The 24,535-nt window shown below is 38.3% G+C and overlaps 1 protein-coding gene across 2 annotated transcripts in view; it reads right to left on the reverse strand.

Moving 5' to 3' along the window:
* ELMO1 (engulfment and cell motility 1) overlaps window positions 1-24,535 on the reverse strand; it is a 305,477-nt gene that overhangs the window by 126,836 nt on the left and 154,106 nt on the right. For both annotated transcript variants that reach the window (XM_082295294.1, XM_082295295.1), the window contains exon 16: window positions 21,809-21,917. In XM_082295294.1, the coding sequence (XP_082151420.1) occupies window positions 21,809-21,917 (109 nt within the window). The remainder of the gene's footprint in view (window positions 1-21,808; window positions 21,918-24,535) is intronic.

Genomic DNA, 24,535 nt, shown 5'->3' on the forward strand with positions numbered 1-24,535 from the left:
TTGAATCTCATTTTATTGCTATGTACTGTAAAATTATTACATGCACATTTGGTCTTTGATTTTCTCAGACCCTCATATCAAAAGAGAAAAGGGTAAGTTCACTAAAACACACAGAAGTTGTACAGAATTCCAAATAAATTACTAACACGCTGCTCAGGCCTTGTATATTTGTAGTCCCTAAAAATTTAAGCAATTTAGTTTCTGGGTTACTATTAATTACTCATAAGTGGACATTTGAAATAATTTGGGAGCAGCTCTAAAATGTCTGAGCTGACTCATTTGAACAAGCCTGAGAAAGACATTAACTACTTTTTAAATAAGTATTTTAAAATAGTAGTAGTTATTTGGCAGAAATTAATACACAAAAACACTTAGCAAAAGCAGGCTGCATACATCCACACTTCCCTGTCAGAAGCATAAGTAGTGAACTACAAATTTAATGAAGATAGAAGTTCAGTGAACTAATACGCCTGTCTAGTACAGTGATTATGTTAATGTCTGTTGCTATTTCAAATCTTCCCTAGATACAGTATTCAGAGCCTGGCATCCAGGTTTCTGCATTACTCACCCAATGCAAATCCCTCAGCAATTGTAGGAAACACAGGCTGTGCCTTTACATTCTACACTGCGTCTACATTCACACACTTCTCCCTTCACTTCTGTTTGTGTGCAAATGATGACAGTCTCTGACACAGGACACTATGCATTTTACAGAGTGAACATACTCATTCCATGGGAAAAATGCCAAAATATGATGGCTCCAAGGTATATGGGGGAGTAACAAAGGCTTATGTTCCAATGTCCGTATGCGTAAAAAAAGCATGTTCCTTTGAACCCCGCCAGTTTTCTTCCAAGTCTGCCTTTGGGGCACCCCAGTGCCATTCTGACTGCTGGAGAAGCACTGACTCCTAGAGTTCATCTGTTGCTGCTCTACAGAGAAGTATTGCAGACCCAGTGTGTTTTCCTACGGTGGCCAGAGAGCAGTGCTCCTGACTTTGCATTTGGGAAGAGGCTGTACAGGACAGCCTTAAGCTCTATATCACCTTTCCTGCATATGATGTACATGCTGCATTGATTCCTTTGCCATTAAGTGTGATAATGAGCATCCTTTTCTGTCTGTATCACTGCTAAATGTAGGGCATGATGAAGATAACACCCATTGGGTCTGCTGTGCTTCATTTGTCAGGTAACAAGTGAAAGAACCTGGCCTGTATTGATTTATGCTGGCTTTTGGTGTAAGAAAAGACTGTATTTTGTTCACTTCCTTTTGTTCCCTTGAAACATAAGATTTAACATGATACAGTAGAAGGGCATTTGCTGCTGCCAATAGTGAGCTCTTAACAATCAAAACAGCCAGTTTCACTTAAGTGATCTTGATCCTTGAATATTAGCAAAGCAGCTGATTAAATACTATGTGTAATATATGAACATAATACAAAATACATTGAAGAGTAATAGCCAGACACCAGACTAATAATAATAAATTATTGTTGTTGTTGTTATTATTATGTCTTGTCAAGCTCTCCTACAAAACATCAGATGTAGTTAAATAATAACTGAAGTCAAGTTTAACAATGGAGCCCATGGGACTATCTTACAAGTGTTATGAGTACAGAATACTCACAAGTTCATGGTCTGTTGTTGCAGCTTAGCATTTTCTGAACAATGACAAGCAATTATCATTGATGTAATGCTCCCTCTTAAAAGTACTTCTTATAAGAAGATGTGAGAGCAGTCTGAAGTGGACTGTGATTTCATTGGAACTGAGGGTTAGATTAGTCTATACGTTATAAATCATGTGGAGAACCACTAGATTTGTAACCATTTTCCCCGATTATGAATTCATGGACAATTTTGCCCATCCCATCTGTCAGCATTGCTCAACTTCACGACAGTTAGTCAGATTCATATTCTCTTAAAATAATTGTGTGTGCTTCTGCTATGTTTAAAATAAAGGGAACTAATGTTTTCGTTTCCTGAAGGGGCAAGTGTGTCTGCTCAGCTAAGAGCCTGAGGTAAAGAGATAAAAGTTCTCCCAGGAGGCCTTTCAAAGGACCTAGGAACCTGTGGGAGCTATTTAGGTTATAAATGCTTCATTCAGGTTAATGAAGCAATGGGAAGGTGTATAAGGTTTAGGTGTCAAGCAAGTGCCTAAATTAAGCATACTGCATGTAACTGTTTTACACCCCCTACAATTTTCACAGTGTAAGTTAGCATTACATTCAAACTTGCAAGGTAGCATTGAATCAGGAAAAATGGACCCCAGTCCTGATGTTGTTTAAGATACAGTTAGACAATGAGGTAAACTGCCTTTGCTGAATAAGTACTTTCAACTTTTTCTTGGCATAGCAAATGAAAAGAGATGTTTTTCACATTCATACTGGAAAACAAACAGCAGTTTCAGGGAATTTGCCTTCCCTATCTAGTTAGGATAGTTGTTGGATCACAAAAAAGAAAAGGAGATGAAATTAGGCACGAACCAGCTAATTTTCGTAAACATCCAGGATTTTAAAATGCAGTGTACTTGCAATTGTTTCATCTCATTTTAGCTGCAGACTCAAGTAAATATTTGAGGTAGCATCACTAGACAAAAAGTGCAAATCAGTACTCAGATCTTTTCCTTGCAAAATGTCTCCAAAAAATACATAATATTTCAAACATAATTGCAGAGTGTAGCCAAACAAATAATTTACATAACAATTCATGGTTTTATTTTCAAAAACTCCTTTTATTCACCACTGAGCTTAATTAGCCCAAGGGAAAGGAAAAAGAAAACAACCACAAGCAGAACATGCCCCTTTACACTTTACCAATACTTCCTCACAGCTGTGAATTGTGCTGGGTCCTAAAAGAAACCAAACCTCCAAATCTAGTTTGAGATTCTTGAGATCTTTCAATAACCTGTGCCATAGCTCAATCACACAAGTAGATCATGGTTTACTCTTCACCAAATGTCTGTATCTTTAAATAATTACTTATTACACTGCATCTTGTAGGTTTTTGCTTAGTGAAGTGTTTTCCCCAAATTGTTTACTTGCATGCTTTTTTCCTTTTTGTCTTCTGTTATTGAAAGAAGCGGGAGGGAAGATAAGGAAGCCACACATAATTCAAGGCAAAAATCTAACCCAAGATCCCCAAGAGATCCCTGTAATCTGTTGCACAGAGCCTCCATCCTCAGAGGCCCTTGGTTCCTGCTTCTAACTCTAGTTACCAAAGACACATTTCCCCTCCTCAACACCACATCTACCCTCTACACGAGTTTTCCTCTACTTCCCCAGCTCAGTTGTTCCTTTAAGACCTCATCCAAGTGTGGCAGAGCCCAACAAAAGTTGCTTGGAAGAAAGTCAAGGGACTACCACAGACACCCCAGTTAGCACCCCACTCCAGGGGCTGCTAAGCTTTGTTTAAGTGACTCTGGCCAGCTTTGTACCCACACCTGGCCTCATCTCCCTTGGCAATAACAATTCACAAAATACTGAGAGTATTACTGCCTTGGCCCTGAGTTACTCTGGAGTAACTGGATTTAATGCTACTAAGGTATATTTTATGAAAAACCCTAAGAAAAAGAGACAAAGCCCCCACTTAAAATAACCTGAAATGTTTCAGAACAACCAGTAAAATTTTCCAAAAAGTCAGAAATATTAGGACTTATTACAAGAATATTTAGACAACCATAACCTTCATAGAACCACACAGGAATGTGACTCAATTCAGTGAAAGCTGAACTAGAAGCAGGTCCCCAACCACCAAGATTTGATTTACAGAATCTTTTGTGACACCTGCCTCAGCAACATCTGGCTCCTGCCCTGAGTGCCAATACCAGGCAGGCTATAAACCTGCCAGTTAGAAGTCGTACACTGAAAAATTAAATTTCATTAGTGGAATTGAAGTTGTGAGCTCAAGCTGGCAAATCTACATCATTTAATAAATCAACATGAGCCTGCAAGCATTCAACATCGGGAAGTCTCAACACATTTTCACACAAAACAGCTCTTCCCCTTTGCCATCTTAGCCACATTTGCATTAGTTACTGATCCACCTGTGCCACTGTCACACTTGCTCCTCTCTGTTCTTCTGAGAGGCACAGATCAATTTGATTTCTGCTCCTACCGTCACAAAATCCATCATTTCTTTCATTTTCTAGCCACATGCATCTATCTGCTCAAATCTATTTTCATTCAACACAAAAGCTAAACTGGTTTGCCAGAAATCAGTTATCTCAAAGCCAACTGATCAATGCACACTGTGAAACAGGATGAGTTTAAAAGTAGGAGACAGGAAGGAAAGACCAAAAAACCCTTAAAATTCAATGGAAAACAAACTTCTTTTTACTGTTACGTGCAGTCAGCATCCATTTACATCCTATATTTAACACCCCTTTCTGTTTCCGTTCTCCTTGTAATCCTTCTTCCTTATAACCCTGCACTCCTACCATTACTCGGGATTTTCCCATCTCTCCCACCTGTGGAGGTTGTACTTCCCCCAGTCAAGGTGAAATTAGATACTGATAGGGTCGTGCATTTTCCTTGAAAGGGATCTCTCAGCACAAAGATTTCAATTTGGTGCAATAGTGATATTTCACCTCCCTAAGTAATGTCTTCATCATATGTAATACTGCCACTGTTACATTTTTCCTAGAGGAAAAAATTGCACTCAAATCTAATGTGTTTCAAAGAGACTGTCAATCTCTCCAGAGCAGAAAGGTCTCTACCAAATCTCTACTGAGTGCATTAATCTTGGTTTTTAGAAGTTAATTTCTGGGGCTCTGCCTGGGTGGTAGGGAGCAGCAAATGCCCTGTTTTCTGACAAGGTGATTCAACACTCTGAAAATTGAGCCCCTGGACTTAGGGCCCAAAATTCTCCAGAACTGAAGCATTCAAGGCTACTAGTCACTGCTGGGCAAAGCCTCAGCCACTGCCTAATTCCTAGCTATTTTTGCTGTGATGTATCCATGTCTACTGCACTTAAAAGACATCCCCTGGTGTACATAAATTTTAAGCTTCTATTTAAAAAAAATAATTATAGCTTCCAGCACATGCGACTGCAGATAAAATCTTCTCAAGGAAGTTGACTGTAACCCACTGCAGAGCTGCTGGAAACAGGATTACACAATATGAACATGTATCAGCTAGAACAGAACTGACAGCTATCATTTTCATTTCAGACACAAAAGAGACACAGAAGAGATCTTCATTTTTTTATAGAAGTAGGTCCTATGTATGTCATACTTTTTTTCTTTCTCTTCCAAGCTCAGTAATCTCAGTGAACGTCCTTGATCTGACCTTAGAAATTCAAAGTTTATTGTATGAGAGCAAAGGGGTTTTAATAAAAAAGATAACACATCTGTGAGAAATGGGAATAGGCTGTTTATCAGCGTTAAAGGTTTGTCATTAAATAGATTCATTTGCATCTTAATAACATGATCAGCTTTTAATAATATGCACCAAAATGAGACCGATTATACTTTCTTAAGACCACAGGATTGAAAACACCATCAATCTGTTCTGAGTGAATGGCACCCCTGAGATTTCCGATAGGGCTGTAATAAAAGTCTGTGGCACTTTGAGAAATGCAGGTGGTAAAGGGGAAAAAGCTGCAGTCTTGCTCCTGGGAATTCTCAAATCATAGCTCACAACAACTCTGAAATGTCTAAGTAATAAAACAGAAGTCAGAAAACAGAAGTCCTGTTGCTGTATCATTCTTTCCATTTCTCAGAAAGAAGTGGGAAGAATGAGAAATGAAATGAACACTTTCTCCCTCAGATCTCAGAAGGATCTTTCCACTGCAGTAAAACAGACACTGCCACGCCAGGTCCTGTACTATGACTTCTCTGAATGGAAATACTGCAAGACTCAAGACAACAGAACAAATATTTCTCTGAATGGAGAATGTCACTCAATACTAAGGAGGGCACAACTTGAAAATTGGATGAAAAACTCTGTGATATATAAGCACATGACAAACAAATCTTGCTTTGCTTCACATCAGGGCTCAGGTGCAATCAATAAGAACCATCATTACTGTAACTTAAATGAGCAAATTTCTCATTATTCATAGGTGGCTGTTATGTGAGGGGAAGAAGTTAGACCATTCCAGATAAGTTTTTGAGTGCATGCAACTTACTTTTCTTTTCCTGAAGCTTTTGCTTTTTCTGCCTTACTTTTTTTTCTCCTAAGTCTAGTGGGAATTAACACTAGACTAGAACTGAAAACCTTTGTGCATACACACAACACACACAAATCAGACTACCTTGCAAGAAATGGGAGCAGATGGGCTCCCACTAATGAGATGACTTACCCTTCAAAATGAATGCTTGATAAAAAGGAAATAAACCAGGCTTGCTCTGCATGCTATTTTTTCCCCCAGTACAACTATACCAGGAGGATTTTTTATTTTTAAATTTTTTAAAAAAGATTAGCTATCTTAGACATGATAAGTCGTAGGGTTCCCTGAAACTGTTAGTGGGATGTAGTTTTGGCCTCCTCGTCTGCCTTCTGAGGCATTTTGGGGCTCTTGAAAAGTGTATATAATGCTTGCAGTATTCTGTGAATCAGACCTAGAGGGTGATATAGGGAACACAGACTCATAGTGAAAGCTTGGAAAAGAAAAGAGATCATGTCTCAGCTCAGTTAAGTACAAAGACAGTTCCTCAGAAATGTATTGGGAACATACCTCTTCTCAGGTAGCATCTGTGTTTTAAACCTCACTGCCTGTGGTGCCTTTGCTTAATCTTTAGTTCAGCTGGAAGAAAAGCAGTTTCATCACCTCACTTTTAACCTGTTTGCTGACCCATGGTCTTTCCAGTGGAGCTGACACTAGAAGAGCACGCAGAACAGCAAATCTTCACAGTTGGTCACTATCTACAGCAAATTATGGAAGTTGATAGAATTAAGGTACAAACTTTATATTTAGCTACAAAATCTGACAATATTATATCCACATCTGTAGAAAGCTTTCTATGCTGTGGGTGGTCAAGAAAATTTGGACACAAAGGGTGTAGAAACAGACTCTAACCCACATCCTCTTGTACCCCATACAATAATGGTATATGAAATCATTGTATAAAATGTAAATGTTTCCTCCACTGGGGCAGCTTAGCTTAATGACAATGAGCTGGAATAGTAAATTTTTTTTCACCTGTCGTCTCCTGGGGACAAGATGCCCTTTATTTTTGCTTAGATTTTCTTGTACTTCAAAAATAATACACAGGTTTTACTTAACCATTTTGGGATCAGAAATACTTCAAGAAATGCACACTGAAATTCAATTCCTTATGCAACTCATACAACACTGCGTCACCTTTGTGAATTGATAAACATGAACTCAATAAATCAGGAAAAAATCCAGGAGATGTTTACTGCAACTTTGAATTTCTTAGGGAAGTGGGAATTAATATCCCAGTAAATTGGTTGTTAGGTGTATGTATGTGTGCTGTGCATACCCTGCTATGAAGGGGGGGTGTGACATCTGATCCTTTCTCCAGCCTTTACAGCTGCCTCCATGCCAATGCTTTGGCAAGGCCCTTCATGAATATTGTCCCCAGCTGCACTAAGTGAAATCCAATCTCCAATAAAACCCACCACTTGTGGTGTGACTGTCCATGCATGTGGAGATTTGCTTTCCATTAATACTTGAACAGTAATCTGGACTTCGCAGAAGTTCATTTAATGAGAAAACAAAAGGAACGCACACACACACTGCAGAAGAAGTTTTAAACTGGAGTGAATAATAGAAGAAAATAACTGTGGCAGCTTTACCAAAGCATCTACAAAAACACTTAAAAAGTTGTAATTTAGCAGTGGCATGAAAAAACACTTTTTTTTATTTTAAATTCAAAATGAATAGATATCTGAAAATATATCTAATCACTTCAAGCTGTCACCACCTACCCCTGGAATCTGAGGGTGGAAAAGAGAAGGAAAGGAACTGTTGATGATGGAAAAGCTCTGTTATTTGTTCATTGTCAGTGAGCAGGGACAGAAATAGCTCTTCCAGTGCAAATTTTTCTGTCTGAGGGTCAACTCACCTTTTTCGAAACTAAGTAGTGCAAGATGCTGCTGGTACCTCTGCTAACTGGGAAGGTTGAAGGATATAAAATCCTTGAGATTTTAAATTGTGTCTCTCATGAAGATCCCTGAAAATTCCAGCCTAACACATCTATAATTACCTAAGGCCCCACCTACCTAATGCAGAAGTTCCAACAATGGAATTTTTCTAACGTTGCACCATACTTAGTGTCATCTTGAAAGCCCAGATCAAAAAAAATGCACTTTTATAGTTTATTTCTTAGCTCACTTTGATAAATGCAGAGAAAACAATCTCAGATGACAAAAAGTGTCAAACGAGAGATCTTGAGATTTTTGAATCTATCTTGGGGTGTCCATTCCTAATTTAAAACTGGAAAGAGACTGCCTCTTCTCCTTGCTCTCTATTGTCTGGTAAAGAGAACACTTTTTGCATACACAAAATTCTTTGGGGATGCAGAGATAGGAACAGCTGTATGTCCTCACTTGAGCAAACAAAACAGACCTTTGAGGTCTCAAATCTTCTCTGTACTGCTCCACTGATTCTATCTATGAATGGCCACCACAGGAGCCTGCTGCAAACCAGCACATCTAGCATGTCAGTGACTTGCAGCTTCAATAACACCAAAGGAAGTGGGTTCAGAACATTAACAGGTAACACTCCTTAGCCAGAGCTATCCCCAGGGAATATTTTAGTTTTATTTCTAACCACACAATTCCAAACCAGAGAGCTAATCTAGCAGAAAAACCAAACCAACGAACCAACCCCTCCCGCCAAAAACCCAAAATACCAAACAGCACCAAACAAAGAAATCCCACCACCAAAACAAAAATAAACCAACTAAACAAACAAACAAACAAAACAAAAAACCAAACCAAACCAACTCCCTAAAAAGCCCAAGAAAGTATGCCTCCTTTCCATGATTTTAGAGGTATTTCTGAAATTCCTATAAGGAAAATAGGAAAGTTAACTATAAGAAAATTTCATCTCCCTAGCTGGTAGTAGCTTTCTACAGTTACCCTTTAAGGCCATTTGATTTGATAATAAATTCATCATGATATCAAATTTACATAATGTTTTTCAATGACCTATTAATATACAAATATTAGAAAAAAAAGATTGAAAAGGCAACCCAAATGTTCGTAAAACATGAAGATATGCTATTTAACAATGGGGGTAGGGTGAATCAATTGGAACCTCACCATTGCACAAACAAACCACAGCCAGAGAAAGAAGAAACTGAGTTCTAGACCACCTGCAGTGAAAATCCTGTAGCTGTCCTAGCTATTCACAAAACCTAAAATGTATAATTTTGAAACACGAGGAGATAATTATTGGAAAATATTACAGCTACCTGTCACTATTTAGAAGAGGAAGGAAAAGAAAGGGGTAGATGATGGCTCTGCTGTTGGCAGCTGAAGGAAGAGAAGAATTCCAGGACAGGTTTCCAAACACCTGTCTGTAAAGCTCAAGAATAGTTTACAAATAATCCTCAAGATTTTTAATGCCTTCAAATATAGCACATGACCAAAATACTATTGTAGATCAGTGATCCTCTAGACTTTCCACATGATATCCTTATAACAACCCTCATAATGAATTACTGTATGAAAATGCAGTGAACTTTCCCAACTGGAAATACACTGGACTCTGGGACATTAATTTCAAAGACTACCAACATCTAAGCCCTTAGCTGCTATCAGGCCCATGAGTTCTAACAGCACCTTGCAGCTGGTCATAGTAGGAATTGCTGTAGTCTTACCATGAGCCCCTGACATTAACATAGCTGGAAAAAAGTGATACAAGAAAAGCTGGTGATAAAAGTAGAAAAGAGGGGGCTGCACTGTCCTTACAGTCTGAAGTCTTTTTATAGTAGAAGATTCACAATTTTTCATGGCAATGGTCAGCTTGCACCATGGCTGCACACAGGGTGTCTTTGATACCTGCAAAACTATCACCTCTGAAATCACAAGGCTTAATGTTAAAGAGTGGAAAAGAGATTGGACATTTTCCATTTTTACCTATTAGATCTCACCAAAGATTTCTTAAGAATCCAAAATGAGGCATTTCTTGTTTGTGGGTTGAATTTTTTTTTCCAAGTGAAGAATCTTATTTTTGTATTGCAAAGCATAAAAATCAAAAGTCTAATTTAAAAGTAATTGCATCCTGATTAACTAATAAATATGGGACCTAGACAGACATAAAAAAACTGTTTTCTGTGGCAAATTTTTCACTTCCTTATAGTCTCTTTTCATTGGCACTGGCTCTGATAACTTTTTCCTCTAAGAAAATGGTTCCATTTGTTTTGATAACAGCATCTGCCTTGAGCAAACCTAGCAATGACAATCCTGTGTTATGGCTCCATCAGTTTTTTGCCTATTTAAGACTTAAGGTAACTTTCCCTGCTTAGGAATATCTCCTGAAGTTTCTCTAATGTCTCAGCTAAGGCTTGCTAGCACTCTAAAAATCTCAAATGATTAACAACTGAGCTATTCACTGAGATACTGTCCAGCCTGCTTGGAAAATGAGAACTTCAGTTCTACAAGCTCTGCTCCACCCTGTGACAAACCTATGCTGAATTCTATGGTTTTCAGTCTCATTTTGTACTGCTAAACAACGTCCTGTTACCGATTGGGACAAACATATTGTATTCCATACCAGATACCAAAAATTATGGAGACCTAAACACATGAAGGACAAATATATATTATGATGAACACAAGTGAAACTTGTGGTAATAAAGCCATTTGCTATGCTTTCTGTTTTGGTCAATTCCATGAATAATTGTAATTCAGAGCTGGGAGAGGCCCAAGGAACTATCAGAGATCTTCCCTCAGATTTTTACTATTGTAGTATTTGTGCTAAGAAGCTACAAACATAAAAGTGAAGCACAGCCAGTCAAAGCACAGTGAAACAGGACTTACTAACCACCAGAAGAAAATTTATTGCAAAAAGCTTAAGAGAGTCAGTGTTGTGCCAACAACCTCTTTCCCACTCACAAACAAGCAATGATTTTCTGTGGCTCGATAACCTACTTCAGATGAACAAAGAGTCCAACACTTTTCCTTAGGTCCTTATCAGACTCTTCATACATGCCTGTAGCTAACATCATTATGCTATGGTTTTTTAAGTGTCTGTCAGCAAGTGGGTCTTTGATGTGAAGAGACAATAGATCTGGATAGAGCCTGATGGATGTTTTAAGTCCTTTCTTAAAGGCTTGATAGAATAATTAAACTGATGCTCTGTAGTGGTAATTAAGGGAGAAAATAGAGCCACCAGCCAGTATGGGGAATTATTAGCAAGCAACTTAGCAAGCTGTGCACATAAAAAACACAAAGGCTCAGGAAAAATAAGCAGAGTGCTTAGTCCTGAAGAGTGGGAACCTAGAAGTGCTGGAGGCCTTAGGTCTGTTAATGCACAGCATTTGAAACTGCAAGAAAAAGAATAAACTATGTGTACAAACTTCAGTTAAAAAAAAAGCATAAGGGAAAAAATAGGGATCTAACTGGAGCAACAATTTTTTTCTTTAAGAAACACTTGGAAAGATCCACAAGAGAGTCTCAGCTCTGTGCCACAAGGATATACACAGTACAGTAAAAGGTGTTCAGTGGAAGCTAACACCTCTTCTGTCAGAAAGCATTTACATATCTAATAATTCTTCAAAGAGAGCTCAATTTTGTTACAATATCTCCAATAGAGGAGATAAAAAATCACAGGAGCCTAGATTAGTATCACAACCGGGCTTCAAAGACAAGAGACCAAGCATCCGCATGGGTGCTTGCATTCATGTCTCCCTATTAATAAAATACCTACCGTGATAAGATCCTGGAGTAAGCAGCAGGTAATTATATTCCTCTAATGACTTATCAGCATAGACAGGCACACAACTAGTGTGTACAAAGACTGCAGGTCTAAGTTGTCCAAAAACTGGTGAGCCGGAATTACAGGAGACTCCTGTTTCTGAGAGGTGTCCTGAGAGCCCCTATGGACCTCCTGACACATTAAGGAAAAGAAATGTGAGAGGAATTGTATGCCCTCAAGAAGAACTAGGGCCACCTTTTTTCAAAACTCTCAGGAAATAACAAAATAGAAAGTGCAGCTACATTAGCTAAAAACGTGCCAGTCATGCCATTGCTTACATTTCCTACAGGAGTGATGTGATAGATACCCATGCAAAGTTTTCTAGCAGGTCATGGTCACCTCTTGTCTCCACCCCACAACACTACATTACAGTTACAGTTGTTATAATGCCATAAGCCAGTTTTTTGGGCTATGTGGAATTCCTCTACCAAAATCAAAAGCGCTCTTCCCTCTCCCTTTCTTTCAGGTATTAAAGCTTTATATTTAAAAATTACACTGAAGCTATTTTTTCAATTCACAAAAGATAGCCATGGCAAAACTTAGCACAAAGAGACCAGAAATGTTATGAAACAAGAAATTCAATTCCCTCCCACATATAAAGAAACATGCCATGAAAATTCATTCATGACATTTAAACATTTATACAAAGTTTCTGCCAATGCAGGAATATGGAATACAACTTGAGGACTAAAGAAGTAGAGCTGAAAGGGAAGTTTTGAGAGTGGATGTACTCGCTTTTAAATCCCCCCTCATGGAGCAGAACGAAATACAACCCCACAGACTCCTGTTTTCATTTGACTTACCCAGCACTATTTAAAGCTGTTGCTGAATGTGAACATCTCTAAGGCCTTTGAGAGGCCTGAGGGTCTGTAGCTTTCTCCTGCCCCAGTTCCAGCCAATCTGTGCTTCTTCAAGAAGGGCAAGTGAAGTTTAATTGTAAGAAGCTAATTTTCTTAAACTTTTCATTAGCAAGCATTTCAACACAAATGAAGGTGACAGATGATATTTCAACATGCACATAACATCAGTAACCCAATGTTAAAAATCTGTGTCACCTTCGTAGCACAGCTCCAGTCCTTCAGGTTACTCACCATTACTGTTTTTACTTGCTAAGAAGAGTTCGACTGGAAGAGATTTACAACAAAATACATCAAGGGCTGTTTGATAATAATTTAGAATTAAATATTTATAGTGGATGGTTAGTAATTCTAAGAAAATATATTAAGATCTCAGGCTCTAATTTTTCTGTTTTCATTGTTTTGATCAACTCTTTGAGAAAACATTCTTGCAAAAAAACCCCAAAATCTCAAGCACATTTCCTTTTTAAGAGATTAGGAATGATTGATGGCTAAGTATAACCTCTCCATGAAAACAAGTCTACTACTGGTTTCAAGTGTGTATACGACCAATAAGTTTAAAGCAGCATTCCACAATATTGTGTGATGTCAAAACACAAGTACAATTATATGACAAAACTTAACTAGCCTCTGGTTTAGTATTGGTTGGGTTTTTTCCCCTGAGAACACTCGCATTCACCTGTTTGGTCCACCAAGCAACAGAAGTAAGGTTTTTGTAGCAGCCTAAATAAACACATGCAGTGTGTTTGCAGTGCACAGTGCATGGCTCCAGAAGCAGCATGAGCTAACCAGAGAAAAGTTTCAGACAAATGTGTCTAAGCTGTACTCCGTGCCTGCCTTACCCCCGTGTGTACTGCACCAGGGCATTCTGTCCAGGTTCTCTCTCAGATGCCTGGCAATTTGAATTTGAAATACTTGCAAAGCTCAGAAACTCCCCTTGCAGGTTCGGAGTTTTAAAAGGTGTCTAGTTTTCTTAAAATAAACAAAGCTTAAAAGTCTAAGAGGGTAAAGCTTTCTGACAGAAAAACTGACTGTACAGTCAACAGCAACCCAGAAGTGCTGCCAGTGCCTTGCAAGCATCCATGAATCTTCATGTGCAGGGATAACCAGAGACAATTAGTGGTACATTTGCTACCTCAGGGCCAATCCAGTTTTTACAAGTATATTCAGCCGCTCAGTGAAGGGAGTATTTTTTGCAAGGCCTTGTGCATTTCCCAGAATACTACACATTTACTGTCCTTTTCAAGTACAGCCTGGTCTTGGGAACTACAGGAATTAGTAGTTAATGCTGTTTTCATTTTATCACAGAACCTGCTAATGCAATTGTCCTCAACCCCCAAAATCATTCTGCCTTTCTTTGGAAGAGGTGCATCTCTTCAACTGCAACACATCTTACCTTTCACCCTGAAAACCCTTTACCTTTGCCAACGCAAACATTTCAGGAATATACAAAACAACATTAATGTACACTAAAATTTGCCATTAAAAAAAAAAGGGCTTTTATACATTGTTCAATTCTCCATACAATTCATTAAGCAACTTTACTCTTTGGAAAGGAGCAGCTGCAAAATTTCCAGTCTGATGCGCAGCAGTGTTGTGAAACCATAAGGGCTAACTTAAGATTTGAAGCACAGTTTGCTACAAAATACAAGAGATTTTGGCTACTTTTAGTAAATCTATATTTACAAAATATTACCATAAAATGAAATGAGGAGGTCCAAAATGGATTCAAAGATTATTTTTCTCTTCACTTCAACCTGCTCAGAATTAAAATGTCCCTGAACAATGTCTAGCCCCTAAAATGTACAGAAATTGCTCTAGAAAAGCAGCGAACAGCTCTCTGAAGCTCCTTTCATCTGCAGTGCTTCAAGTGAACTTTAAACCCCTGGATTTTATTACAAGATTTTGTCTACAGTTTCCTTCTTCCAAGCTCGATTAGAATCACAGAATCATTTAGGCCAGAAACACCTCTAAGGCAATCAAGTCCAGCTGTAAATCCAGCACTTCTAAGTCCACCACTAAACCATGTCCCAAAGTGCCACATCTACACATCTCTTAAATACCTCCAGAAATGGTGATTCAACCACTTCCTGGGCAGCCTGTTCCAAGGTTCAGCATTGCAAGAAGGAAATTTGCTGTATTTTTATATGCTTGGGAAACCAAGAAGTGTGTGAACACACCAAATGAACAGACTCCAGTCTCAGAAGAGATGCAGAGTTTTTGAAATGGGAGATGTTTTTGAGATTTTATTTTTATACTTTTTCCTATGGAAATAAATAAAAAGTATTTTAACCGATGGCAACTTATTCCTATGGCAATAATCCAAATTACTTTAGTGTTTCTTGTTTATTGTCACATCTGCTCAGACTTTTAAGTTGCCACATTATGCACTATAGCCGACTAAAAACATTTCAAAAATCCTAGAATTGGGTTCCAGTAACCCCATTAAACACATTATAGCTGTTATTTTATCATGCCATCAAATCTGCCAAAACTACATTTTCTAGTAACTGCAGGAAATCAACATAATGACTTCTTTTTCCTCCTCTCACCACTCTTCAGCTTTCTGTTCTGCTAGTTACCTAGTTCAGCACCCTTACACCTAATGTCTACACTTTACTCCCAGTTTGAATTTATTAGTTATTAAATTCCAGGTCTTGATTTGTGCTACCCCTTTCAATTCCAGATGAAAGAGTTCTTCACTCTTAATCAAACCACCTTTATTGTCTTTTGGATAGATTAATCAGTTTCTAAAAAAAAAAAAAAAAAAATCCCTTACACCCACATCTCTTTCTTCCCCCTAAGTGTTTTTTGAGCTGCTCTCCTTGCACCATGCTCTTTATTATTAATAATAATACTGAAAACTGAGTGAATGTGATTTTAAAGAAGCTAAAGAATCCTATACCAAAACCACAATAAGATTAAGCACTTCACACCTACAAAACAAGTTATGATCCCTGCTCCAAAGAGATCAAAGAGTAGACATAGGGCAGACAGTAGGTAAAAACACAAGAGGGTCCTGGGCAGGCCAGCATTTCCAGCTCAGTGTCCCAGCAGCCAACACCGTACCAGCTTTGAAGCCATCAGTACCATGTGTAGAAAAGAACATTCCTAAATTGGCTCAGAGATTAAAGTCAAACATCTGGCTTAGAAGGTGTCTGCAGCTCCGTTGCTCATATTCTCACAGAGTACAGTAGAAATTTTGTAGACTTCACACTTTGCTATAATCATGAAGAGATTGAGTCTTTTTTAGAGCAAAGAAGAGGTTAATTGCAAAGAAATTATTATCTCCATAGAAAAAGAAATCCTTATTTTGTCTCTCCTGTTGGATTGTGTTAGCAAACAGAAAGTGAGGACTGTTTGAAAAGACAAGATTCTGCTATCATAGGAAAGAAAAGTGCAGTTAAGACTACTCAGCAAGTTATTAGTTGTGCGTCAAGAAGGATGAGCATACTTCATTATCCATATAGTCAAGAACAGCTGATTTGTGAGCACTGTTTCCAAAGGAATTATTCCCCCCACCCGCTTCCCTGCTACTGAAATGGTTTTCAAATGTTGCTTAACTTCTAGCCTTCAGTCATGATCTACTTAATTTTTGCTGTGAACAGGAGTTATCTGTTGTGGTGATGGTTTGGGCAAGACAACAAAAAGGGGATAGGTAAGAATGAACGCAGCAAAAAGCTACAACAAGGGAGGTTATAATATCTTTTTAATTCTTTTATTGTATTCATAATGAAAGCTCAGGATGAAAGAGAAAATTGATACCTTTCACTAAATAACTCTTCGACCAGAAAAGTTTTTCAACTTCCTAACAAACATTGCTTGACTCATAAAATGCTTCACTCTCCAGAAAATGAAATTACAAGAAGAAATGCCAGAACAGTAAAAAAAAAAACCAAAACACTCTCTTCTTTTATTTACTATTTCTAGGGCTTTATTCTATTTAAACTTACGGAGAAGGAAGAAAAGCGTAAAAAGGCAATTAGCTTTCAAGCAAGGGGAAAAAATTTTCAAATATGACATTCAGTCATAAAAATATTGCATTTGCTGTAGCAAAAGGAAAATCAAACCACCCGAACCCTCAGGTCTGGAATGGTGATCCTGAAGTGACCAATACGCTTCCAGGGAAAGGCCAATAGAAACAAACTACACTGCACACTATGGATTGTGCAGTGCAGAGGAAAAATTGTGCAAAGAGAAAAAGTGCTTCCTGACCCTTGCAGCAATCAGCTTACTCCTTGAAGCATGAGATTTGATTACCTTCATCTCAGTGGGAACAACCATGAATATCACTGTATACCTTCTAATGCCCAGCACATTCTAGCTGAGAAAGGGATGACAATATAAGAATTTCTAGAGCATTTCAATTGTGCAACCTGGGCAATAACTGCAGCAAGAGATCTATAGCAAAAACATGCACAAACAGCATCAAGTGCATGAAAATACAATTGCATTTAGATCTTCTCTTCTGAGGAAAAAATATCCCGCGAATTAATTTTACTCTAACAAATCCTGTGATAATTAAATTCCCATGCCAGAAAAGCAAATAAACCCACACCCAAAACCAAAAGCCCCAGTGAGGATATTTATCTGACAGAAGCTTTAGGACAATCCATACATAGGTATTTGACATGTGGCATATACCCCTGTGGTCTGACCTAAAACTTGAGTGCAGAGTTTTGCAAAGCCCCAAAAAATACCCTCCATCAAAACAATCAAATAGGAACATCGGCAGTTAAAACATCTGTGTCCTGCTCAAAAATACACTGAAAAATACGTGAAGTCTGGCATGCCTTAACTACAGAAGAACTTCAGGCATGCAGTGATAATGGTTTATGAACATCTTTAGACTACTGTTCTGTTGGTAGTAGCACTGTCTTTCCCCTGTGCACACAGCATTAATTTATCATTTCTCTGACAGCTACAAGCCTCTTCACCAGATTCAATACTAAACAATTTCATTTGAACCTGTATGGAAAGAAGGCAACAAATCCAAGAAGTTGTACTCATTCTGTGTAAATCAGATAATATGGTCCAGTATCATTTCCCACCAGGAATGAAAGTCTTAAGGGATGCTGAGGGTAGAAACAGTGTCACATGCTGAGCAGAGGTGCAGAGAGCTGGACACTGTAGGCACAGATCAGAAAGCATTAGGGGCTACTTAAGTGAAACGGTGAGCTTCTTACTCATGACAAATACTAGGTTTAATGAACTCTTAATCTCCCATTAAATTTACTAACTCCAGTTCTGGAAGGTCAAAGGTTTTCTGGATCTCATTTTTAATTTTTACATTTACCTGCAATGTTACTCTCTCCCAGAAAAGCTGGCAGTCTGTTCGTGGGTATTCCTTCTCCTCTGAGCACATATGACATGTACTAAAATAAGAGGGAAGGTGGAGGTTACCTCAGCTTTCATAGTTACTAAGGAGGAACTATGGCCTGACCTTTTCTCCTCTGTAAACCTGTTTGTGTACTGGGAATAAGGAGTGTCAAAGCACCTTACTGTACAGGAAGAGGAGGATTGGCTACTGGGTCACTGTGTTCCTGTCTGATGTCATCTCCATGACACAGAGGACAAAAAGAAAATCCTCTTGTTAACCAAGATATACAAAGGAAGCTATTACTGCAGAAATCAGAATTACTATAGAGTTTGCTAAGATGAGTGCCTGGGCAAGTACTCATTGAAGACATTCTATTCAATGCCTTTTTAACAGCAACAGTAGCACAAGATTAAAAAATTTATAGTTAAATATCCCACTCTTTCCTGATTCAGAAGTTTTAGTGACGAGGCTTATGGATATGTTGCATTCGAGCTTCCATGTTACTAAAACACTACACCAACCTTCCTCTTGAGTTTTACCTCCTCTACTCTGCAAGTCCACCTCTGTAAAGCAGTTACCATATGCTCAACTCACAGCTTGCACTTGAGCTTTCTCTATTTACACAGGATCTAAACATACACTTAAATGCTTTGCTGAAAAAGAGATGAATTTTCAAGTCACGGACAAAATCAAAGAATTAAGAAGTCCAAAACCTTGACTTGTGGACATACAAAAGTAGAATGGCATGCCTTTAACACTGTCTTGTGAGTTCTTGCTGGGATGAATGTGCGCTTGAGAAGACCAAAAAGAAATGGCAAAATGTCTTCTTGTTGCCCAAGGGTATTTAATACAGCAGAGCGCAGGGAATATAATCAGCATTAAAGTGCTCTTCATAAATAATGGACAGTCTAGCAGCTTTTTTCTACTCTGCACTTTAAAAAAGTTTCTACTGCTGAATATTTCATGAGCAAAAGGTCATTTATTGTGGCTTTTAAATTATACAATTCAAAAACTGTTAGGAAAAAAAGTTCTGTGTTGCAATGCAATAATGGTGAGTTTTGAGTATCTGGAGAAACATGGGCAGCCTTAAATACATATTTTGAAACCTACCATATACAAATTAATGGGGACATCTTTGCCCTGAACTATAACTACTGATTTTTAAGATGTCCAATCCTATTCAGTAATACAGAATTTAATCTTGAGTGAAGATTAAACATGAATGTACATTCTCCTGAGATGTCAGTTCTAGTTTGCATTTCTTATCAAAATATACTGCTGATCACAGGTCATTTAAGATGTGCATCTGTGACAGCCATTTCCAAGAACTCTATTTTAGGGACATTATTTTAAAGGTGCATTTTATTACAGCCTTCTAAAATGACAATTAGAGTTCTACATAAACAAAACCATTAAGGAAATACACTGGTGAACAGGTGAGTTGTCAAGATGAGTTAGAAATAACCTTAGCTCTATTCCCTGTGAATATAAGGCCATGACACAGTCCTATTGCTGCATCCAGAGACAGATGTTCTGTGGGTGTAGATCAGCATGACTTTACAGAAGTCAGTTGTGCTACATCTGGCTTCTATCAATAGAAGCACCAGTACACTTCTCCTTAGCATCATAACATTTACAACATCCCACACCTCTAAATGACCACCACAGGAGCCTGATGCACATCAGCACACCAAGCATGCCAGAGACTTGCAACCCCAAAACAAGTGGCTTCTGAACACTAGCAGGTAACACCCCCTTAGGTAGAATCATCCTCAGGGAACTTTTCAGTTTTCTTTCTAATCCCACACTTCCAAACCATAGAGCTACTCTAACAACAACAACAACAAAAAACCAAATGAAAACCACACACAACCCCCCACCCCCACCCCAACAAAAACCAAACAACCAACCCACAAACAAAACAAAAAACAGATTTAAAATATAACAATTCAGTTGTTCTTAAAACTAAGATATTTTCTACATATGGTAACTGAGCTCCAAATCCTCTTACTTTATTCACAGTCCCCACTTTAAAAAAAAACAGATAAGGAAGAAGTTAAAACATGAAAGGAGCTATCTTCAGAAGTCACAAGCAATCAGGACAAGCAGTACCATACATGGCAAATCAGGTACATACAGCCTCCTGCATACAGATGACAAACCTGTCTGTGGCAATAAAAGAAGTTTATTTATCAAATGACTTATGATACAGCAAGAAGGAAATCTGAGACACCTGGCTAACCTCTAGACCAATAATCTTTCTTAGCAACAAATTCCAGTGAAAGTCCCATGGAGTGATGGGACATGCATTAAAACACCATGTACAAAGCTGTTCTTTGGATTTCAGATATTTTTCTGTGCATTTGTAAAAATAAAATTGATCTTTAGCACTTATTTCAAGTAGGCTTACAGCTTTGTTGAGATCATATGTCCCTCCTACATCTACCAGCAGAAAAATTCAGACAGATCTGTCATGCGTGATTTAGCATTAGACACCTCAACTGCAGCAGTAAGGTTATTTTAAAGAGTCGTGTCTGCTACAGTCTGAACCTTATACAACACACTATCATTGCCAAACATCTAAAATAGTTGCTAAACTCTTTATTTATAGACATAGTGAATGTGGTCCTTAATAACTCTGGTTTACTTAGGATGGTATTCAAAAGCCAATATTATCTCATTTATCTGGGTCTGTCAAACACAAATATAAGTTTGGAAGCTGCAAGAAATATACAGGTTTTATCCTGGACCATTGCACAGAGACAGATTTTTCCTTTGGTCAATGAATTCTCTCAAGACATTACATTTAAAAAGTTCAAGTGTATCAACAGCCAAATCATACTTTTAAAACAGCTTTTGATGCCTGTTGCAGAGCTACTAGGAACAATGATACTTGTGGGCTCTCTTGCTGCCTTTTACATTGCTCTTCTCTCATTACATTTCATGGACTTGGGTGTAAAGATAAAAGAAAAAGATCTTTATAAAGGGAAAAAAATTCGAAAGGAAGATGTCTCCGAGGGAAGTAAAGCATCTCAGTTGTGCCCCCTGCTTCTGCAAGGAGAAAACAAAACTTGTTGGTAAAGCTTGCCAAAACAGATTGCAGCTGGATCCAAATTACTGATGGGTAACTGAAGTTTATACATATTGATAAACACCAACACTCTAGACTAATGAAGATACAGACATGCTCTTCTGTTTGATAGTATCTAACGATTTGTCAAAGGACTGTAATTGAAGCCAAAGACAGCTTGTTTACTCTGTATTAAAATACAGGATTTCATATCACACTTTTAGAGTAAATGTACATCTAGCACCTGATAGTTAAATAGAGCTTCAGATATCTAAGAGAAAATGAGATGTGTCAGTTTAGATGAGCAATCCCACAAAGAATGACCATGATACTTATATAAAACCAAGCTATGGCCAAGGTTGTGGAATGGAACAACCATAAAGTCTCCTACACTGAATCACCTGATGGGAAACTGACTCCTCTAGAAACTGTGCAGCTTCCCTGCTTCTTATAGAAGAGAGTCAAAGAATAGGTGCCCATTTCCCCTCTTCCACCCTCATCCCTGGTATGCCACAAACTAGCAAGAGAAAGAAAACAGACAGTCATTCTGAGTGCCAGTGTTCAATGTGTAACTATACCAAGAAATGCTTCTTGAAAGAAAATTCTTGAACTGAAAAAACTCAGGTGACACTGAACTCACTCCACGGTTCTTAGACGTCAAACAGATCAACTTACGTAGCTCTCCTACTTTCAGAATTTCACACAGCATCTTTGTCAGCTCAATGCTGCTTCGGCCAAATGGGCACTCGTGCTTGTCTTCTCGACTGCTGTTCTCCAGGACAATCTGAAGGTGGAATCAAAATGGAAAACAATCAGTTTGAAGAACCCATGAGTTGCAACACCGTTCTCCACATCCAACGTTTACAAGACATACCAGTCTGAGTTTATGAAACTGTATGTGGAATTTAGGAAAATGTATTTTCATGTCTCCTCCACAGTTAAATGACCTATGTCATTTATGTCATGGCTTCAAACTGAAAGAGAGTAGGTTTAGATGAGATATTAGGAAGAAATTCTTTACTGTGAGGGTGGTGAGGCACTGAAACAGGTTACTTAGAGAAGCTGTGGATGCCCCATCCCTAGAAATGTTCAAGGCCAGGCTGGATGGGGCTTTGTGTAACCTGGTCTAGTGGAAGGTTTGCTTGCCCAGAGAGGTTGGAACTAGATGATTTCTGAGGATCCTTCCAAACCATTCTACAATTCTGTGTCTGAGGCAGTCAGCAACACATAAGCAATGCTGCTCCATGACCAGCTGGGAAGTTTTGCCATTGCTATGCAGTGTTGCTGCACCACCCATGGCTTGGAGAAACTGAAGTAGAAGCCAAAGAGAAAGAAATAGTTTCCTTTTAAATGTGCTGGTTAAAGGAAATTAGGCAAAATTATTGATAGGCATGAACACACCTAGAAGGATCAATAAAACCAAACTGAGACAGAATTTTCATAGTTGGATTCAGTCTTCAAAGAAGGCTCAATTGTTAAAATCAAACAGAAGCTCACAAAGGAAGAAAATGTCTGCATTCTCTCTATTATGAAAAGAATTTGTGTGCATGTGTAAAACATTTCAGGGAAGTAACACTCTTGTATCAAGCCCATGAATGCTACAAAAAAGACTGAAGGAGAGCCTTTGCATTCTCTATTGAGTGGCACTGTAAAATAAATGGGAGAAAATAACTCCTTCCACATTTTTATACCCATTAAGTTCTGCCATATCTGATACAGTTGAGATAAAGTCTTCCCTGGCACTACAACTAAGTAAGAAATAGAAAGTTATAAAAATACTATAGATTTCACTGAAGCGTTTTCACTGAGCCTGAAAAAAGAGCAAAATAGGGGCTGGAAAAAAATGAAATGGTCAAAAAAAATTTTTGTAAGTAAGAATTTTCTTTGCAGAACAAACTTTGTCACTTTACAAAAACAAAAACCACATCCTAAACAGTTGGTGTGTAGCCTTTGAAATGAATTTCAAAGGTAAGAGGTTTTGCCAAGCACTAGAGAATCCCAGAGGATCTCTAAATTTTTCTCACAAACAGGTGTTTAGACACTGCTCTCTGCTTTGCATTCCTTCTGTCTCGTTAGCTCCCATCTTCACCATGGTTTTTGTTTGTTTGGCTTGTTTTTGTTGATTGTGGACTTGTTTGCAGTTTTTACTTGTTTGTTTTAAATTTTTCAATTTTTACAGAAAAGAAAGCTTTGCAAAGGGCTTCAAGGCTGGAATTTCACCTAAAACCAGGAGGAAAGGTAGGAGGGGAGGAGCAGTTCAGTGCTGGATGCCACTAAAACTTTTCCCTCACTCCCCAGATCTTGGTTTTAACTGTTTAGGTCTAGAAGCCTTTCCTGTGAAGCTGTTACAAGTGGGAAAAGAGTGAAAACCCTATGGCAAGCAGGGAAGTTATGTGCTTCACACAACATGCTGAAGTCCCTTCACCAAGCATCTGTTTTAGTCCTACTGTACAAAGGGCAGCCTCTAGCTGCTCCCAACCCATCACCCAGGGATGTAAAAGGATAGATGCTCTCTGTGTTATGAGAAAGCATGATCTCTTTCTTGGTTTTGTTTTCCAGTGGTGGTGATGTTTCCTTTGCTTGCTTACACTTCCCACAGAAGTGTCATTAGGGATATGATACATACTTTACCACCACGAATTTTTTACTGGTCTTTTCCAATATTACAGTCATGTTCCAGAGTCTGCCAAGAGGACTTTTCCTTCTAAAAGTTTTGGTTTAAATGACACGTAATTGCTCCGTGTCATCTCTGAGTAACAGTAAATCAGAGAAACACCCCTGCTATTTCTGTTTTACGTTGCTGCAGCCACTGTTCAAGAAACATGTGAATATGACTTTATATTCTGGATGAGTCATCCTGCTTCAGTCTCTCTCATGGAGGATAGTGCTACAGTTCTACACCCAAAAGCAGCAGCAATGACAGAGTAGCTCAAACACCATAGAAAGCTGTGTGTCTCAATACCTCCGTAAGATCACTTCTCTTGTTCTTTTTATGACCCTGTTTTATCTCTCACATAATAAAACATAAAATCTGCATACTGGAGCAGGGGGTTGCTTCGACACAGGTTTAGATACAGCAGAGAAACACTGGTAATAAAATCAATGGAGAGGCAAATTGAAAGGGCAAGGGGGAGGGAAAGGGAAGCAGTGGGATGTATTCCTGCTCGCTTCTGGCAAATGCACTTTGTTGAATCTCACATTAACCCAACATATTAACATTTCATGAGCACATAAATATTTAATGGTGACACCATATATGCATATAATGTAAGACAGAATTACAGCAATCAATAAGAATGCCAGAGAAATAGTTAAGGCACTGTGTATTGCTATACAGCAAATTAAATGGCAATTTGAGTAATCAATATGTAAAGCAGTCTTGAAATGATCCTCAGACACACT

Source organism: Coloeus monedula (assembly GCF_965178545.1).
Source record: "Coloeus monedula genome assembly, chromosome: 1".
Classification (NCBI taxonomy): domain Eukaryota; kingdom Metazoa; phylum Chordata; class Aves; order Passeriformes; family Corvidae; genus Coloeus; species Coloeus monedula.